Consider the following 15,000-nt stretch of genomic DNA (forward strand, 5'->3'; position numbering starts at 1 on the left):
TTGTCTTTGTTCTTTGGGGGAATTTATAAAGATAACAAACCCTCCATTGGTTCCCTCTGCAGAGGGAAATTGAACACAGAAGGGAGGGAAGAGGATAACTAAAAAACAAACAACCTACTCCCCAAAAAATCAGAAAGGAAAATAACAAAATAAAAAAGACTTACCGACAGGGATCAGAATCTTCTTAGCTGACTCGGTCATGTGACCCTCCTGGACCCGGGGCCTTTGGGCATTCTCTTGGAGAAGAAGAGGCTTTCATTCCTCTCACCACCTGGTTTAAGGTTTTCTGACCTTCTTGAAGGATCGCTTCTCAACATGGACCTCAGAATTCGGGTGTTGATGGATGGTTGATGACGGTTGTGGATTTTCTCTCATCATCTTATCTTATCATCTTCTTCCTCCTCCTCATCCTCCTCGTCCTGGTTCGGTTCCTCATGGTTCAGAAGGTGGCTTAACAGCTGTCCTGGTCCTTTGTCTCTTTTGTCGTTTTCTTCTTCCTCTACTTCACCTCCAGTCCCCACCTCCACCTCCTCATTTAAAACCATCTGGTTCAAGGTCTCGTCTGTTTGTTGCTCACCAGCTTGTCTCATTTCACAGCTGAAGGACTCGTCAATTTCCTTCCACTCGTCCGAGGGGAGTTCCTCGGCCAAGGTAGCTCTGTTGGAGAACTTCTGCTCCTTCCTCAGGAACAGCTCATCGTGAAAGGGGTGGTACGGATAGACGGGCACCAGCTTCTCTTGCTTGCTCGTGTCTCTCAGTGATCGGTGTTTCTTCTTGTAGGCCATCTTCTTGCCAGCACTGTGCTGAGGTTCTGGCTGCAGGATGGCGACGTGTTGTTGACCATCACTCTGCTTGAGCCATCTGTTGAGGCTCTCGAGAGTCTCTTGCTGGCCTTGGTGTGGAAGCTGACCCAGCTGGACCAGCTGGCCTGGCGGGTGCCTCAGCCCAGGTCTAATGGTGTGAACCAACTTCTGGAAGAGGTTCTGCTTGCCATCGTGCTTCAGGCCGTCCTCGGGCATGGCCTGCACCTCGTTGTCGCGCCCCGTTTGGAAGTGCGCCCTTTGCCTGTCGTCCTGCAGGTTGGCGCGCCGGGCGTCCCTCAGCTCCTTCTGCAGGAGCTGATTCATCTCCTTTTCCACCTTGAGCTCGGCTTTGAGGGTCTCCTGGATGCACTTTAGGGACTGTTTGAGCTCCCCATGCTCCTTTTCCAGGAGCGCCCTTTGTTGGACCTCCTTGTGTAACTGGCCCCTCAGGTTATCGGCATGCTGCTGGACATTCAGGAGCTCTGTCTTGTACTTGACGCTCTCCCGCTGGTGGGAGCATTTGGCCTCCCTCAGCTGCTCCTTCAGAAGCTGCTTCATCTTGCTCTCCAGCTGCACCATGGATGTCAGACTCTCACGACTGCGCCTGAAGGACTGCTTAAGCTCCTCGTGCTCCCTCTGAAGGGCCTCCTTCTGCCGAAGTTGCTGCTGGAGATCCCGCTGGGCGGCCACACTCTGCTTCTGCAGCCTCTCCACCTCACTGGCATAGGCGGCGCGCTCCTGCTGGTGGTGGAGCCTGACCTCCGAAACTTGTTCCTGGAGGAGCTGCTTCATCTCCTGCTCAGCCTGAAGCTCTGCTCTGAGGGTCTCCTGGCTCCATGTGGCTGAGTGTCTGGGCTCCTCCTGCTCAGGATGTGCGATCCTCTGTTCCACCGCTTTCCGGAGCTGATCTCTCAGGTGCTCCACCTGCTGCTGGGCATTCTGGAGTTCCGTCTGGTACCTGACGAGCTCCCGGTGGTGGGAGCGCTGAGCCTCTTGCAGCTGCTCCTTCAAGTCCAGAGCCGTCTCTGTCTCCATCCCCACCTCCAGCTGCTGCTCTGCCTTTGGTCCTCCTTGGCCGCGTCTCAGTTGCTCCTTCAGCTCCTCGTGCTGTTTCAGAAGCAGCATCCTCTGCTGGACCTCCCTCCGAAGGCGTTCCTTTAGCACCTCAGCCTGCTGTTGGAAGCGACTGAGCTCGGTCTGGTACCCGATACAGTCCAGCCGGTGAGAACGTCTGGCCTCCTCCAGCTGCTCCCTCAGTGCACAAACATTCTCTCCTTGCCCTACCTGGTCCAGAGTCATCTCACCTTTCTGGCTGAGTCTGAGTGGGTGAAGGTCATCATCCAGATCCAGGAGTCTCCCGCAGGTTTCATCATCTTGCTGCAAGTTGCCAAATGCGGCTTCGACGTGGCTGTTTGATGTCTGGACGCTGCCGGACTCCGAGAACGGGAGGGTCGACTGCTCCTCCCACAGGCAGTCGTTGAGATCGATCAACGATCTGCTGGTGGACTCCTCCTCACTTGTCACACTGGAGGTCTCACCATCGTCCTCGATCAGCTTCTCCCAGGTTCCCATCCTCGGCAAAGAGAGCCACTTGTCCAAGTTTTGGCTGTACATCCTAAATTTGTTTCGCGCCTTTGCCCATTTGTCCATACTCCCTCCGTTTTTTCCCGAGTTTCTCCCGGATTAATTAATCTATCAGATTAATCAATCATTGCTTAATCTACAGATGAATTTTCTGTATTTATGTTTGAAGTCATCCCATCAGACACGTCGAGAGAATTTGAAAGACTCACTTCAAGGTTTTTGTTGCCATATTGATTTTCTGTGGTGCCTTCCACATACCCGGCCTGACGAGATGTTGTCGACGTTGCACGACTGCTGACCATCACTTTATTTTTCGTCCAGAGGATGGATGGATTATTTGGGAACTGACCACATTCATTTTGAAGTGAAACATTTCGATTTTTTTTCAGTCCTTTGATGTTTTGCCTTAAAAATGTATCCTTTGATGTCCGAGTCCACGTTTCTCCCCTTTAATGTCAACATGTGGACATCATTCATGTTTGCCTCTATATTTTTGACGGCTTTTTTGGTACCAAATGTTCCGTTGAATACATTCATGCCAAACATCCAGAAGGTCCAAATCAGTTGAAATCATATTTTGTTCTGAATTTTAAAAAATAAAAGATGGAAGGTGTTTTTCCTTAACTGTGCCCCTTGGAAGAACTCCTCATCCACCTTCATGACACACTCATCACCAAGACATTTTCTGGTAAAATAAAGTTGTACTCTACAAAACTGTAGGAAAAACTGTTTCAGCTTGCAAATTATTTCATAAAAACAATAGATTAACTAGAATGCATTCAGTGATTAATATTTATCTCTCATTGTTTTTACCAACAAAAAGAAAACAGGACAAAATTTTGGATAATTATTTAACATAATAGTGAACTGTTTTCAGGCAATGCACCAGAGTACTGAATGCAGATATATAAATGTGACAGTGTTAAGATACTGTTGCTAGTTCAACAAATAAGTTATCTCATTCAGTTTTTTTTGTGGCCTGCAATAAAAACTTTTGAGTGAAACACTGAGCCTCATGTGATTCTGCTGTATATGAATGAAGGTTTTGTCGCCCATCGGTAATAATAAATGACAGTCGTGATGATGTCACTGGTGAACATAAAAGGCAAAAATAACCAAACAAACCCCAAAACAAACCAAAACATCTCGACAACATTGCCGTGGGACATCAAAGGCGAAGGTTAATTTGATCTAGAGGTAAACATCAAAGGATCAAAGAGCGGACTAAAACATGCATCAGCAAGCTTCTGATTGGAGAGGGGAGTGGGTCCGTTCACTCCACCTGGTGCAGCTCGCAGCAGTGCAACGCCTTGGATGCCATTAACCCTCACAGAAGAAGAAACCTGAGTTTGACAGTGCGGAGAAACTGCAACTTAAGGTGGCAGTAATGAGACGACCTGGATGCCATCGAACCGCATAGACCAAGCAGAATGCAGGGCGCTGTCTGCCGGCTGCTGCTGAACCTCATAGATGACGAGGAAGAGGAAGAAGAAGAAGAAGAAGGAGGGGAAGAAAAAAAAGAAAAAGACAGGGTGGCAGTGATGCACCAGCGTGGCTGCTGCTGCTTGCTGTTAAACCTTACTGAGAAGAAAAAAGCTCAGCTAGAAGTAAAAAAGTTCAACAGGTGACTAAAAAAAAGAAGAAAAAAACAAATACAAAACTTAACATGAAACTCTCAATAGTATTCAGTATGTCAGGATGGACATATTGAGGCACTCAAGAGGCAGGTGGAAGACATACATTCAGAACCCTTCGGGAAACTGGTTTTATCAGCACATGGAAACCATGAATTCCAGAAGATGGCCGAGTGAAAACACAGTGGCGGGGGATCAGCAGAGGCGAGAGATGGACGTTGAAGAAGACACCCCGAGTCGGACCACGTCGGCAGAAACCACAGCTCACTCCCCGAGGGATGGGCTGGCGGTAGCAGAACATCTCCAAGAAGAACCAGAGAGGCTGCCAAGACCACCGCTGTCAGACCTTAGAAACGTCCAACTGTGCAAAAACGAGGCCTGCTGCGAGTCATCGTCGCTCAGGATGAGGAGGATGGACATCAGAGACCTCATGCTGGGCAACGATGAAGAGATCTCTTCCTTAGTCCTGAGCTCGAGAGTGTCTGTACCCTTGAGGGAAACCATTCAGATCCTGAGGGAGCAGCTGGAGGAGGCAAAGCGCGCTCGCGAGTACGAGGAGAAGGAAGCCAAGCAGTCAGTCAAGTACATCCAGGACACATTCAAAGACGAGCTCTCGGCTGAGAGGAACATCAAGCAGCGTCTACACGATGAGCTCAAGGAGGCCAAGTTTACCCACAAGCAGGACTGCGTCATGTACCGTAATGAGCTCAGGAACTTCCAGCAGCAGGCCGAGACGTTCCAACTGGAGCTGGAGCAGGAGATCAAGCATCGGGAGCAGCTGCAGAAGCAGTGCAGCGAGCTCCAGCACTCCCTCAGGTACAGCCAGGAGAGTCTGACGTCCATGCTGCAGGGTGAGAGGAGGATGAAGCAGCTTCTGCATGAGCAGCTGAAGGAGGCCAAGATTTCTCATAAACAGGACAGCATCAAGTACCGGGCCGAGCTCAGCAACATCAAACAACAGGCGGACAACTACAAAACCCACCTTCAACGGGAGATCCAGCATAGAACCAACTTGTACAAGGAGCATGAGGAGCTCAAGCATTATGTCAAAGGCGTCCAGGAGGCCATCAAAGCTGACCTCCAGGCTGAGAGCGAGATGAAGCAGCTCTTGCAGAAGCAGCTGAAGGAGGCGAAGCTCTCACACCACGAGGAGGGCCTCAGGTGGAAGACTGAGCTCGAGAAGTACCAGCGGCAGTCTGAGACTTTCCAGCGTGAGCTTCAGCGGGAGGTGGAGCACAGAGAGTACCTTCAGAGGGAGCACGACAAGCTGCAGCATTCGCTCAAGTGCACACAAGAAGCCTTGGCTTCAATGATCCACGCAGACAAGAAGAACAAGCAGGTCCATCAGGAGCAGCTCAGGGAGGTCAAGATGTGTCACGAGGAAGACTGCTTCAAGTTCAAGACTGAGCTGAAAAACCTCCAGCAGCAGGCTGAAAATTTCAAGTCTCAGCTCCAGAGGGAGATGCAGCAGAAGGCTATCTTCCAGGAGGTGCACGAGGAAATGAAACAGTCGCTTATATGCAGCCAGGAGTCCTTCACCTTTCTGCTCCAGGCGGAGCGGGAGATGAACCAGCAGGTGCAGAAGGAGCTGAATGACGTGAGACGTTCCTGCCTGCAGGACAGCACAAAGTATTGTGATGAGATGGATTCCGATCAGTTGTTTGATGACCCCGAGCACGAACCAGCGGTGGTGCCTCGGTACCAGCAGGAACCCCCTCAGATAGAGCACGAGGAACTGAGGGAGATCCAGCGGAAGAAGCACAGGCGCAAGTGTAGCTTCATCAAGAAGTTGTTTAAAAGCATGAGGCCTGGCTCTCGGCAGAGGAACCAGCCAGGAGACGTCCCTCAGAGCGACCACGACAATCCAGAGATCCTCCCAGCTGGACTCCATGCGGACCAAGACAGCCACCCTTTCCCAGACATGCTGTATGTGGACAAAATCGACAGGCTCATTGGCAATCAGCTGCAAGCAGAAGGTTCTCAGCCTGACCTGCAGAGGGCCCTCAAGGAGATACCACAAGAATCGAAAGCAGACAGCCTAAGAAGAAGAAGAAGTATTCCCGGTCCGTCCTGTATGCCAAGAGAGGAGGAGTTTGGCAAAACTGCACAACTGGAAGACTTGTGAGTTCCATCCTCAGAAGGACCATGGCGTCTGCAGCTGCAGGAACTTTGCTAAAGTAGTTCCAGATGCAGGCTGCACACTTGAACAGTGTTTGTTCTCTTACAAGAGGTACTATCGGAAGACAACCCAAAGAGGACGACCTGCAACCCAATGTCCATGTGTAGGCTTCTCCATTGCACCTCCATAATGTGGAGGTTCAGCCAAGATAGGACATGGAACCGTCTTCAATGGTGGCTTTCTCTTTACATCAGGCTGCAGCAAAGCGGACCTATGCTGGAGGAGAGACCAAGCTGAGCAAAGCTAGATGGAGAAGCAGTGATCTCACAGTGGTGGTGGTGGTCGCTGTTTGCGTTTAGTCTCACTTCTGCCAAAAGAAACCCTTCAAAGATCCAATGACAAACTGTTGATGGTCTGGGTTCAGCGATGGGTTTGGACTTGTATAACAATGTAAAAAAAAGAAAAAGAAAATTAGATATTATGCATATGTTTTTTTTATTTTTTATTGTTGAGTCAATTAAAAACCTGTTGAAATGTAAAAGTCTCGTCTAAATCTGAATTTTCCTCAACGAACGACAGGCTGGTGGAGACAAAAATCTTCTCCACACTGATGGGGCTTCTCTTTATTCTTAGATATAATGTGACGTCACGCAGTGATCGCGGTGCCATCTTTAGGATCGGCTTGCTGTCTATTTGTTGTGCCGTGAGATGTGACAACAATAAGTCTCAAAAAACGGGATTAACCTTTCATTATACCCCCAAAAACACTGAGCGTCGAGAGACATGGATTGCTGCTATCAAGAGGGACCACTGGACTTCTACAGAACACTACAGACTTAGCAGTGAGCACTTTGTTTCAGGTAAGCAACTTAATGTAAGTTAGCGTTAACTAATGTTAGCTATCTTAACATTAGCGTTACTAATCAACATCTCTGGACATATTAAATTAGCTCATCAATGCCACTGGCTTTTTGTAAACGATGTCCACTGTTTGAGAATGAATTCAAAGTGGTTGATGTGTTATTTGTGTCTCATTCTACCACTGCAGGCAAGAAAAGTGACAATCCTCTGTGCCCAGGGGCAACAAGCGATAAGCACATAACACAAAACAGCGGCTATCTGGAAAATCTGTCACCTGGTGATCCTGCACCCAAGTGAACTTGAGACAACAAGAGGAATACAACAAGGTGTTTTTTGCTTGTAATGAATAAAACAAAATATGCAAATGAACAAGTGAAATGTACTTGAAACATGTTGAGGATCTCTGCATATTGGACATCTCGGACAGACTGCTTCCTAATATTAACAGCAGCCAAAACACGATACATCAGGGCTAATGCAGGATGACACACTTCTCCTAATCCTGCCTTGCAGGTACAAAGAGCAATGAGAACAATCTCATCTTCCTGTGATGTGATCCAGGGGTGTGTTGGGGTTACATTGTACACTTAGTAAAATATCCACACTCAGTAATTGGTTGCGTCTTTTTGATTGAAACTTATATTTGTTTTGCAAAATTACAAATTGCTTTTTTTTTATTTTTTTTTTAAGATAAATAGGTCAACACGGACGGCCAAATGAAATAAATATATACTTTTTTTTTCGGCTGTAAAGGCAGCACACAAGTGACACCATCATCTGCATATAAAAGAGCATTTTACACCCTGAAATGACTGTGGCAATGTTTCTGAGACTTTTGACCAGAGGCAATTTAATTGGGGGAAAATGTATAGATATGTTTGTTCCTTGAAGGCTTAAACCAATATATTTGCATATTTTATATTCCCCCCAATAACCACTAACAATAACGTAGATCACGGTCAGCCGAAAGGCAATTACCATGAGTATTACAATAACCCTAATGTCATAGAATAATTATCATAATAAAATATGCAAATGTTGTGTGTTACATCATAATAAAACTTCAAAGGTACATTTCTGTTTGGATCAAAGACAAATGTAAACATCAAAGGGGTCTTATGCAAATGTCCTAAGAGTCTTCTGCAGACGCAGGCGACAGAATCTAAAGGAGAATTTGATAAAAAGTGATAATGATGGAATCTGCGATACAAAGCTTTGGATTGGATGTTAGGGCGTGAAGAAAACAATGGAACGAAGGTAAAAAAGAAAAAAATAGATTTGGCACGGGGGAAAAAAAATTTGAAGATGGATATCTTGATGAAGTCCAGGGGAAAGTTTAGGAAGTGCATCCAGGACCCCATGGGGAACTGGTTCTTTCAGCACATGGAGGCCATGAACACCACAACACCACAACAATGGGAAAACCAGATGGCGGAAGTTCTCAGGCGGCTGAAGGAAGTTGGAGACGCCCTGATGTCCACTGACACCTCTGAGCTCTCTGATTTTCTCCCAGACAACAATCGACTGTCCGGAACCGAAGTCCTGCCTTCAGAAGGCGAGGCACCCAGTGACATGCATTTAGGCAGCAACGACGAGCTTCAGCCAGTCGAGCTCAGCAAGGCGGGGTCGACACCCCTGACGGAGACAGTACAACTCATAAAAGAGCAGTTGAAGGAGGCCAACCTGGCCCGAGAGATGGAAGAGGAGCAGCTGCGGCAGTCGGTCAAGTGCATTCAGGAGACATTCAAAGCTGAGCTCCAGGTGGAGCGGGAGATGAAGTGTGTCCTCCAGGAGCAGCTAAGGGAGGCCAAGCTGACTCACCAGCAGGACTGTCTTGCGTACAGTTGCGAGCTCAGGAATCTCCAGCAGCAGGTGGAGAACGTCCAAGAGAAACTGGAACAGGAGGTCAAGCAGCACGAGCTCCTTCAGAAAAGACATGAGGAGCTCAGGCAGTCCCTCAAGTACAGCCAGGAGAGCCTGACGTCCATGCTGCAGTCCGAGAGGAAGACCAAACAGCTTCTGCAGGAGCAGCTGAAGGAGGCAAAGCATTCTCACCAGGAGGACACCATCAAATACATGACGGAGCTCAAGATCGTCCAGCAGCAGACGGACACTTTAAGGTCTCAGCTTCAGAGGGAGACAGACCAGAGGACCCTCCTTTGCAAAGAGCACGAGGAACTGAAACAGTCAATTGAGTGCATCCAGGAGACCTTCATAGCCGAGCTCCAGGCGGAGAGGGACATGAAACAGCTTCATGACGAGCAGCTGAAGGAAGCCAAGTTCTCCCACGAGCGGCAGTGCATTGCATACCGAAATGAGCTGGAAAACACCCAGAAGCAGACAGAGACCGTTAAACATGAGCTGGAGCAGGAGCTCAAACAGCATCAGGTTTTCAAGAGGGAGCGGGACGAGCTCAGATGGTCCCTCCAGAGCAGCCAGGACTCACTGAAGGAGCAGCTGAAGGAGGCCAAACTGGAATGCACCAAGTACAGGACAGAGCTGGAAGATGTCACACGGCAGGCCAACGACCTCAGGGTTCAGCTCCAGGACGAGGCTGCACGTTGGACGCTTCACAAAGAGCAGGAGGAGCAGAATCTGTCCTCCAGCGGCATACAGGAGGCCCTCAGTGCCGAGCTGCAGGTGGAAAAGGACATGAAGCAACTTCTACAGGAGCAGCTGGAGGAGGCAAAGTCCTATCACCTGCAGGAGTGCGCCGCCTTAAGAGCAGAGGTGGAGAAACACCAGAATCAGGCAGAGAGCATGAAGCTGGAACATGGGCGGGAGGCCGAGCAGAGGGAACTTGTCCAGACCGAAAACCGGGAGCTGCAACGCTCCCTCCAGTACACCTTGGAGGCCAAACGGTCATACCAACAGGACTGCAATAAGTACAGGGCTGAGCTGAGGAGCGTCCAGAAGCAGGCAGAGCACCTCAGGTGTCAGTTCCAAAGGGAGATCCAGCAGAGGACCATCTTCCAAGAGTTGCATGAGGAGATGAAGCAGTCGCTTAAGTGCACCCAGAGGTCTTACACATTCTTGCTCCAGGCGGAGCGGGAGATGAGCCAGCTCCTGCAGAAGGAGCTGAACGTCGTTCGGCGTTCCAATCTTCAGGACTGCCTGAACTATAAGATGCAGATCAGTGACTCCAATGAACAGCTGGTGGACGGTCTTACGCATGAAGCAGAGAAGGAGAATGAGGATGAGGAGAAAAAGGAGCAAAATGAGTTCTGGGGCCTTGCACCACAGAAGCTCCAAAGTGAGCACGGTTTGGAAAATCCCCTTCAAACTAGTGAGTCTCAGAATCAGCAGGAGGTCCAGGTGGCAAATCTTCCTCAAACAGGAGAAGAGATTTTCTGGACTGGGCTTGCAAACCATCAGTGGTCGGATGAAGCTTCACAGCCTGGACCTGACAAAGACTTGCAGCAGATCAACATCTTCCATGATAAAGAGTCTCTCACTCAGGAAGAACACCAAGACACATGTGAGCTAGAGACTTTGGCTGCAGAGAACAAGCAGGATAACATGCAGAATGATCACCTTGAAGAAGAGATTCATGAGGGGACCTGGAAACAAGATGCCCTGGTGAAGCTGCAGGTTGATACTGTGGAGAAAAACCTTCATGTAAGAAGAGTACTGTGTGCACTTACTTCCTGCGTTGAGGAGAATCTCTCTGGAGAAGAAAACGAGCTGCAGGTCGATGCTATGGAGAAAAACCTTCATGCAGGAGGTCTACTGCCTGCACTTACCTCCTGCAATGAGAAGAATCTCCCTGCAGAAGAAAACGAGGAGACCACCCTCCATGACACCACGACAGAGGAGTTCCAGGTCTTGCACAACCATCTCCTTGAGGAAATACTGTCGGACTACCATTCATGCTATGGGGATACCGTCCCTGAGGAACATGAAGACACCTCCAATCAGGAGACTTTGGCAGATGAGTTCCATGTGTTGACTGTGGGGAACAGTTTCCCTGAAGATGATGTGCTCTGGGGATTTAATTTATACCATGAAGACTCAAACATGGAGTTACAGATTGATGTTGCCCAGGACAAAATCATGAAGGAAGATGGTCTTCTGGACGACAGTTCACCCCGCCAAGATGTTCTGTCTCCAGTGGAGCGTGAAGAGGGCTACAGCCCTGAGAGCCTAGCAGAGATGACAGATACGCCGTCCCAAGACGGTTGGCGGGACGAAGAGGCGTCATCTGAAGAGGAGAACGGGGAGATGTCGGCTCGATTGAGCTCAAAGGAACCCGGCGCTCAGGGTAACAGACATATGGAGGTTCTGAGCTGCTCCTCTGATGAGGATAGCTTTGGCTTTTTGAAAACACCTTCTGGAAACACCCATCACAACTTGTCTGCCGCTGAGAAGGAGGCCAAAAAACAAGGGTGTGGCCTATCTGTCCAGTAATCAAAATCCTTCAAGGAGAATTTGTTTTGTGCGTAAATTACCGTAATCATAAATTCTCACCTGCTGATACTATGAGTTTAGGACAAAATGTCAAAATTGGAAAAATGAAAAACATGTCTATGCTGTTGGGGTTTATTTTCATCTTTTGAAATAAACCGATATGTGTAGCATTTTGCTGTCTTTTTTATTGTTCTTTATCTAGTTAACTATCTAGTTGGATGGAGGCCAGAAGCTACCTCTCATGAACCTGGCCTTTCTTGATGGCATCTCAAAAAGAATGTGACTTCCAGACTTCCACTGAGTACCTTTTTCTCAGATTTAAGATTCTTTCTTAGATTATGCTAGTTTTAGAGATGTTCAATGCTTTTTCCAATGTAATACAGTCCAAAGTTTGGACACACCTTCTTAAAATTAAGCAGCTGCACAATTCCTAAAAGGATTTGATAAACCTACAAATGCAAAAAAAAGACAGTGAAGCACAAATTACAAAGGATCTTTAATCAGTCGTTAATGACAAAGATTAGAGCTAAAGAGTCGGTTAAAGGCGCCACAAGGTGAAAAAAACAGGAATGCATCTTCAGGGTTCCAAAATGTTCAACACTAAATAACTAAACCTTTCCACCCATTGAAATCCTTCTGTTGAACCAGCTGGTCTGAAAGATCTCCAGGAGAACCCAGGTGCTCACCAGGCCAGGCTACCTCTGATGGCTCATCTTGGCCTGTCAGTTTGTTATGTTTTTATCTCCTTCAAAGTTTCTAAAGAATTCCCAATCCAAACCAGGCACGAGCACATCTGGTGGTGTGAAGAACTCCTCATCGAGCTCCTCCTCACCAACATCCTTTGCAAGCTCTTCTGCCAAGGCCTTTTGACCTTGATCCCCAACCACAGTGTCATGGTAGCACGACTGAAGAGCCAGCAACGGCTCAAAGGGGCTGCTTTGTACTGTTTTCTCCACGTTCCACCACAGGTGGAAAGGCAGAAGCTCCTCCTGTGACCAGGTCTGCGTCACTGTTTGGCTTTTCTGAAGGACCGTCCCTTGAAGGATTCCCTGTTGCAGATCAGGTTGAAGGGCTCGGGCCTGTGGAGCACTGAGGAGAGCAAGACTGTAGTTCTCTCGATCCCCCTGGGGCTCCACCGTGGAGGTCTCCCTGTGGCCCTTCTTTGGAAGGGTCCTCCGCGAGGCCTTCTGCTTGAACCTTGGGCCGAGGATCCTGAATAATTTCTTGAAGAGACTGTGCCTCGTCAGGAGCTTTTGAGCTCTTATGTCTTTCACCTCACTCTGTTTGACCTCTAGACCATTTGTTCTTCTCAGAGGGTTGGCTGTGGATGGCCTGGCATCCATGTGGTCAGTCTTGTGCTTGAAGCAGCGCTGCTGGAAAGACCTTCTGACTCCATTGAGCTCCTCCTGGAGAAGCTGGTTCCTCTCCCTCTCTGTGTTTAGCAGGAACAGGAGAGACTCCTGGCTGTATTTCAGTGACTGCTTCATGTCCTCCTGGACCTCCTGAAAGACAGCCCGCTGCTGGACTTCCCGTTGGAGCTGAAGCTTCAGACTTTCAGTTTGCTGCATTAGGTTCTTGATCTCTGTCCTGCACTTGGCACAGTGCTCCTCGTGCGACAGTCTGGCCTCCTTCAGCTGCTCCAGGTGGAGCTGCTTCACATTCTTCTCAGAGTCAAGCATGGATGCCAGAGCCTCCTGGCTGCTCTCCAAGGAGCGCTGCAGATGATCGCGCTCCTGTCGGAGGAGCTCCTTCTGCTCAAGCTCCTGCTGAAGCTCATCCTGGAGTTCCTGTAGGACTTCCTCAAGTCCATTTGCATTTTGTCTCATGCAGTCCCCCTGGCAGGACGTCTCAGCGTCCTTCAGCTGTTCCTTAAGCACCTGCCTCATCACGCTCTCCTCCTGTTGCATTGATCTCAATTGCTCCTGGCTTCGTCTCAGTGCCTCTTGTAGCTCCTCTAGTTGCTGCTTGTGGTGAAGCTCTGTCTGCCTTAGGTGCTGGTCACACTCACGCTTGACCGCCTCAACCTGCTGCTTGACTTTGTTGATTTCGGTTTCGTACCTTGTGCACTGTTGCTGATGAGAGAGTCTGGCTTCCTCAAGCTGTTGAAGAAGCTGCTGCTTCTCAGCCTTTAAGGCCTCCTGGACGCAGTTGCCGAAATCCTGGGGCTGACGCTGCTCTCTGTCGTCTCTCAGCTGCTCACTCTTGAGGTGTTCCACCTGTTGCTGTGCCTTCCTGAGCTCAGCCTCGTGCTCTGAACGTTCCTGCTGGCCAGACAGTTTGGCCTCCTCCAGCTGCTCCTGAAGAAGGTGCTTCTTCAGCATCTCTGCCTGGAGCTCAGCTTTGGAGGTCGCTCTCAGGATCCCAACATTCTGTTTGAGCTCCTGGTGCTCTTCCTGAAGGAGCATCTTCTGCCGGACCTCCTCTTCGAGGCGACTCTTTAGTTTGTCCGCCAGCTGCTGGACGTTCTCCACCTCCATCCTGTATTCGAGACATTCTTGCTGGTGAGAACGTTTGGCCTCCTCCAGCTGCTCCTCATAGACCTTCTTTAGTTTTTTCACCTCCTTGCGGTCAAGTGGCAGGCGGAGCCTCTCGACTTGCTCTTTTTGAAGGACCTTATGCTGGAGCTCCTGCTGGATAGGAGAATGAACGGCCAGCTGCTGGACCTTCTCAAGCTCAGCCTTGAACTTTATGCAGTCCCGCTGGTGCAATAGTTTGGCTTCCTGCAGCTGCTCTCGGACAACCTCTGTTGTTTTCCTCTCTACCTGGAGTTCAGCTTCCAGGTTCTCCTGCATGCTTCTTGAAGGTTCCATCAGCCTTTCATGTTCTTCATGGAGTGTCCTCTGTCCAAGCTCCCTCTGCAGCCGACTCGTGAAGTTCTCAGCCTGCTTCTGGATGTTCGTGAGCTCAGTTTTGTACCTGGTGCAGTCCTGCTGATAGGAGAGTCTTGCTTCCTGCATCTGCTCCTGCAGAAGCTGTTTCATCTTTGTCTCCACTTGCAGCACTACGGTCAGGCTCTCCTGGCGGTACTTGAGAGACTGCTTCAGCTCCTCAACCTCCCTCTGAAGGTGCTCCTTCTGCTTGATCTCCTGCTCCAGTTTTTCTTGAAGGCTCTCAACCTGCTGCTGGAGATTTCTGAACTTGTGCCTCTGCGCACCACACTCCTGCTGGTGAGAGACTTTGGCCTCCTTTAGCTGCTCCTGAAGGAGATGCTTCATCTCCCTCTCCACCTGGAGCTCGGCTTTGAAGGTCTCCTGGATGCGCCTGACTGACTGCCGGAGCTCCTCCTCCTCCCTTTCTCGAACCAGGTTGGCCTCGCTCAGTTGCTCTTTAAGAAGCTTGATCGTTTCCCTCAGTGGGGGAGAGTTCCGAAAGCTGGGCTGGAGCTCCTCATCCTGATCTAGAAGAACACCCCGAAGATCTTTGCTCACCTTGTCTTGCGATGATGGACGCAGGACTTCTGTCTCATCGCCGTCTGGAGGCAGAAGTTCCTCCTGTTCCTCAGAGTGAAGTTTGCCGTTCTCCAACAGCTCCTCCCAAGACATCTCACTGATGGCATCCCCATCTTCTCCTACCAGCCTCTGCTGCTCTCCTG

At 49.3% G+C, this 15,000-nt stretch overlaps 2 protein-coding genes across 2 annotated transcripts in view; one reads left to right on the top strand and one right to left on the bottom strand.

Annotated features, from left to right (window-relative positions):
* Positions 1–359: 359 nt before the first annotated feature.
* Positions 360–15,000, bottom strand: part of LOC142901497 (uncharacterized) — a 16,792-nt gene continuing 2,151 nt past the window's right edge. Inside the window, exons 3-14 of the mRNA XM_076046033.1 lie at positions 12,137–15,000; positions 10,029–10,166; positions 9,492–9,635; positions 9,312–9,320; positions 9,147–9,158; positions 8,823–9,032; positions 5,850–6,011; positions 5,704–5,756; positions 5,100–5,237; positions 4,694–4,865; positions 4,384–4,510; positions 360–2,488 (exon numbers count right to left, since the gene is read on the bottom strand). The exon at positions 12,137–15,000 is cut by the window's right edge and continues 180 nt beyond it. Of these exons, the coding sequence (XP_075902148.1) occupies positions 375–2,488; positions 4,384–4,510; positions 4,694–4,865; positions 5,100–5,237; positions 5,704–5,756; positions 5,850–6,011; positions 8,823–9,032; positions 9,147–9,158; positions 9,312–9,320; positions 9,492–9,635; positions 10,029–10,166; positions 12,137–15,000 (6,143 nt within the window). The 3' untranslated portion in view covers positions 360–374. The remainder of the gene's footprint in view (positions 2,489–4,383; positions 4,511–4,693; positions 4,866–5,099; positions 5,238–5,703; positions 5,757–5,849; positions 6,012–8,822; positions 9,033–9,146; positions 9,159–9,311; positions 9,321–9,491; positions 9,636–10,028; positions 10,167–12,136) is intronic.
* On the top strand, positions 3,597–6,681 carry LOC142901555 (uncharacterized). Its single transcript, XM_076046116.1, has one exon. The coding sequence runs from the start codon at positions 4,086–4,088 to the stop codon at positions 6,144–6,146; it is 2,061 nt and encodes a 686-aa protein (XP_075902231.1). The 5' UTR covers positions 3,597–4,085; the 3' UTR covers positions 6,147–6,681.

Source organism: Nelusetta ayraudi, unplaced genomic scaffold (genome assembly GCF_046127955.1).
Source record: "Nelusetta ayraudi isolate G7.1 ecotype Tasmania unplaced genomic scaffold, CSIRO-AGI_Nayr_v1 ptg000089l, whole genome shotgun sequence".
Taxonomy (NCBI): Eukaryota; Metazoa; Chordata; class Actinopteri; order Tetraodontiformes; family Monacanthidae; genus Nelusetta; species Nelusetta ayraudi.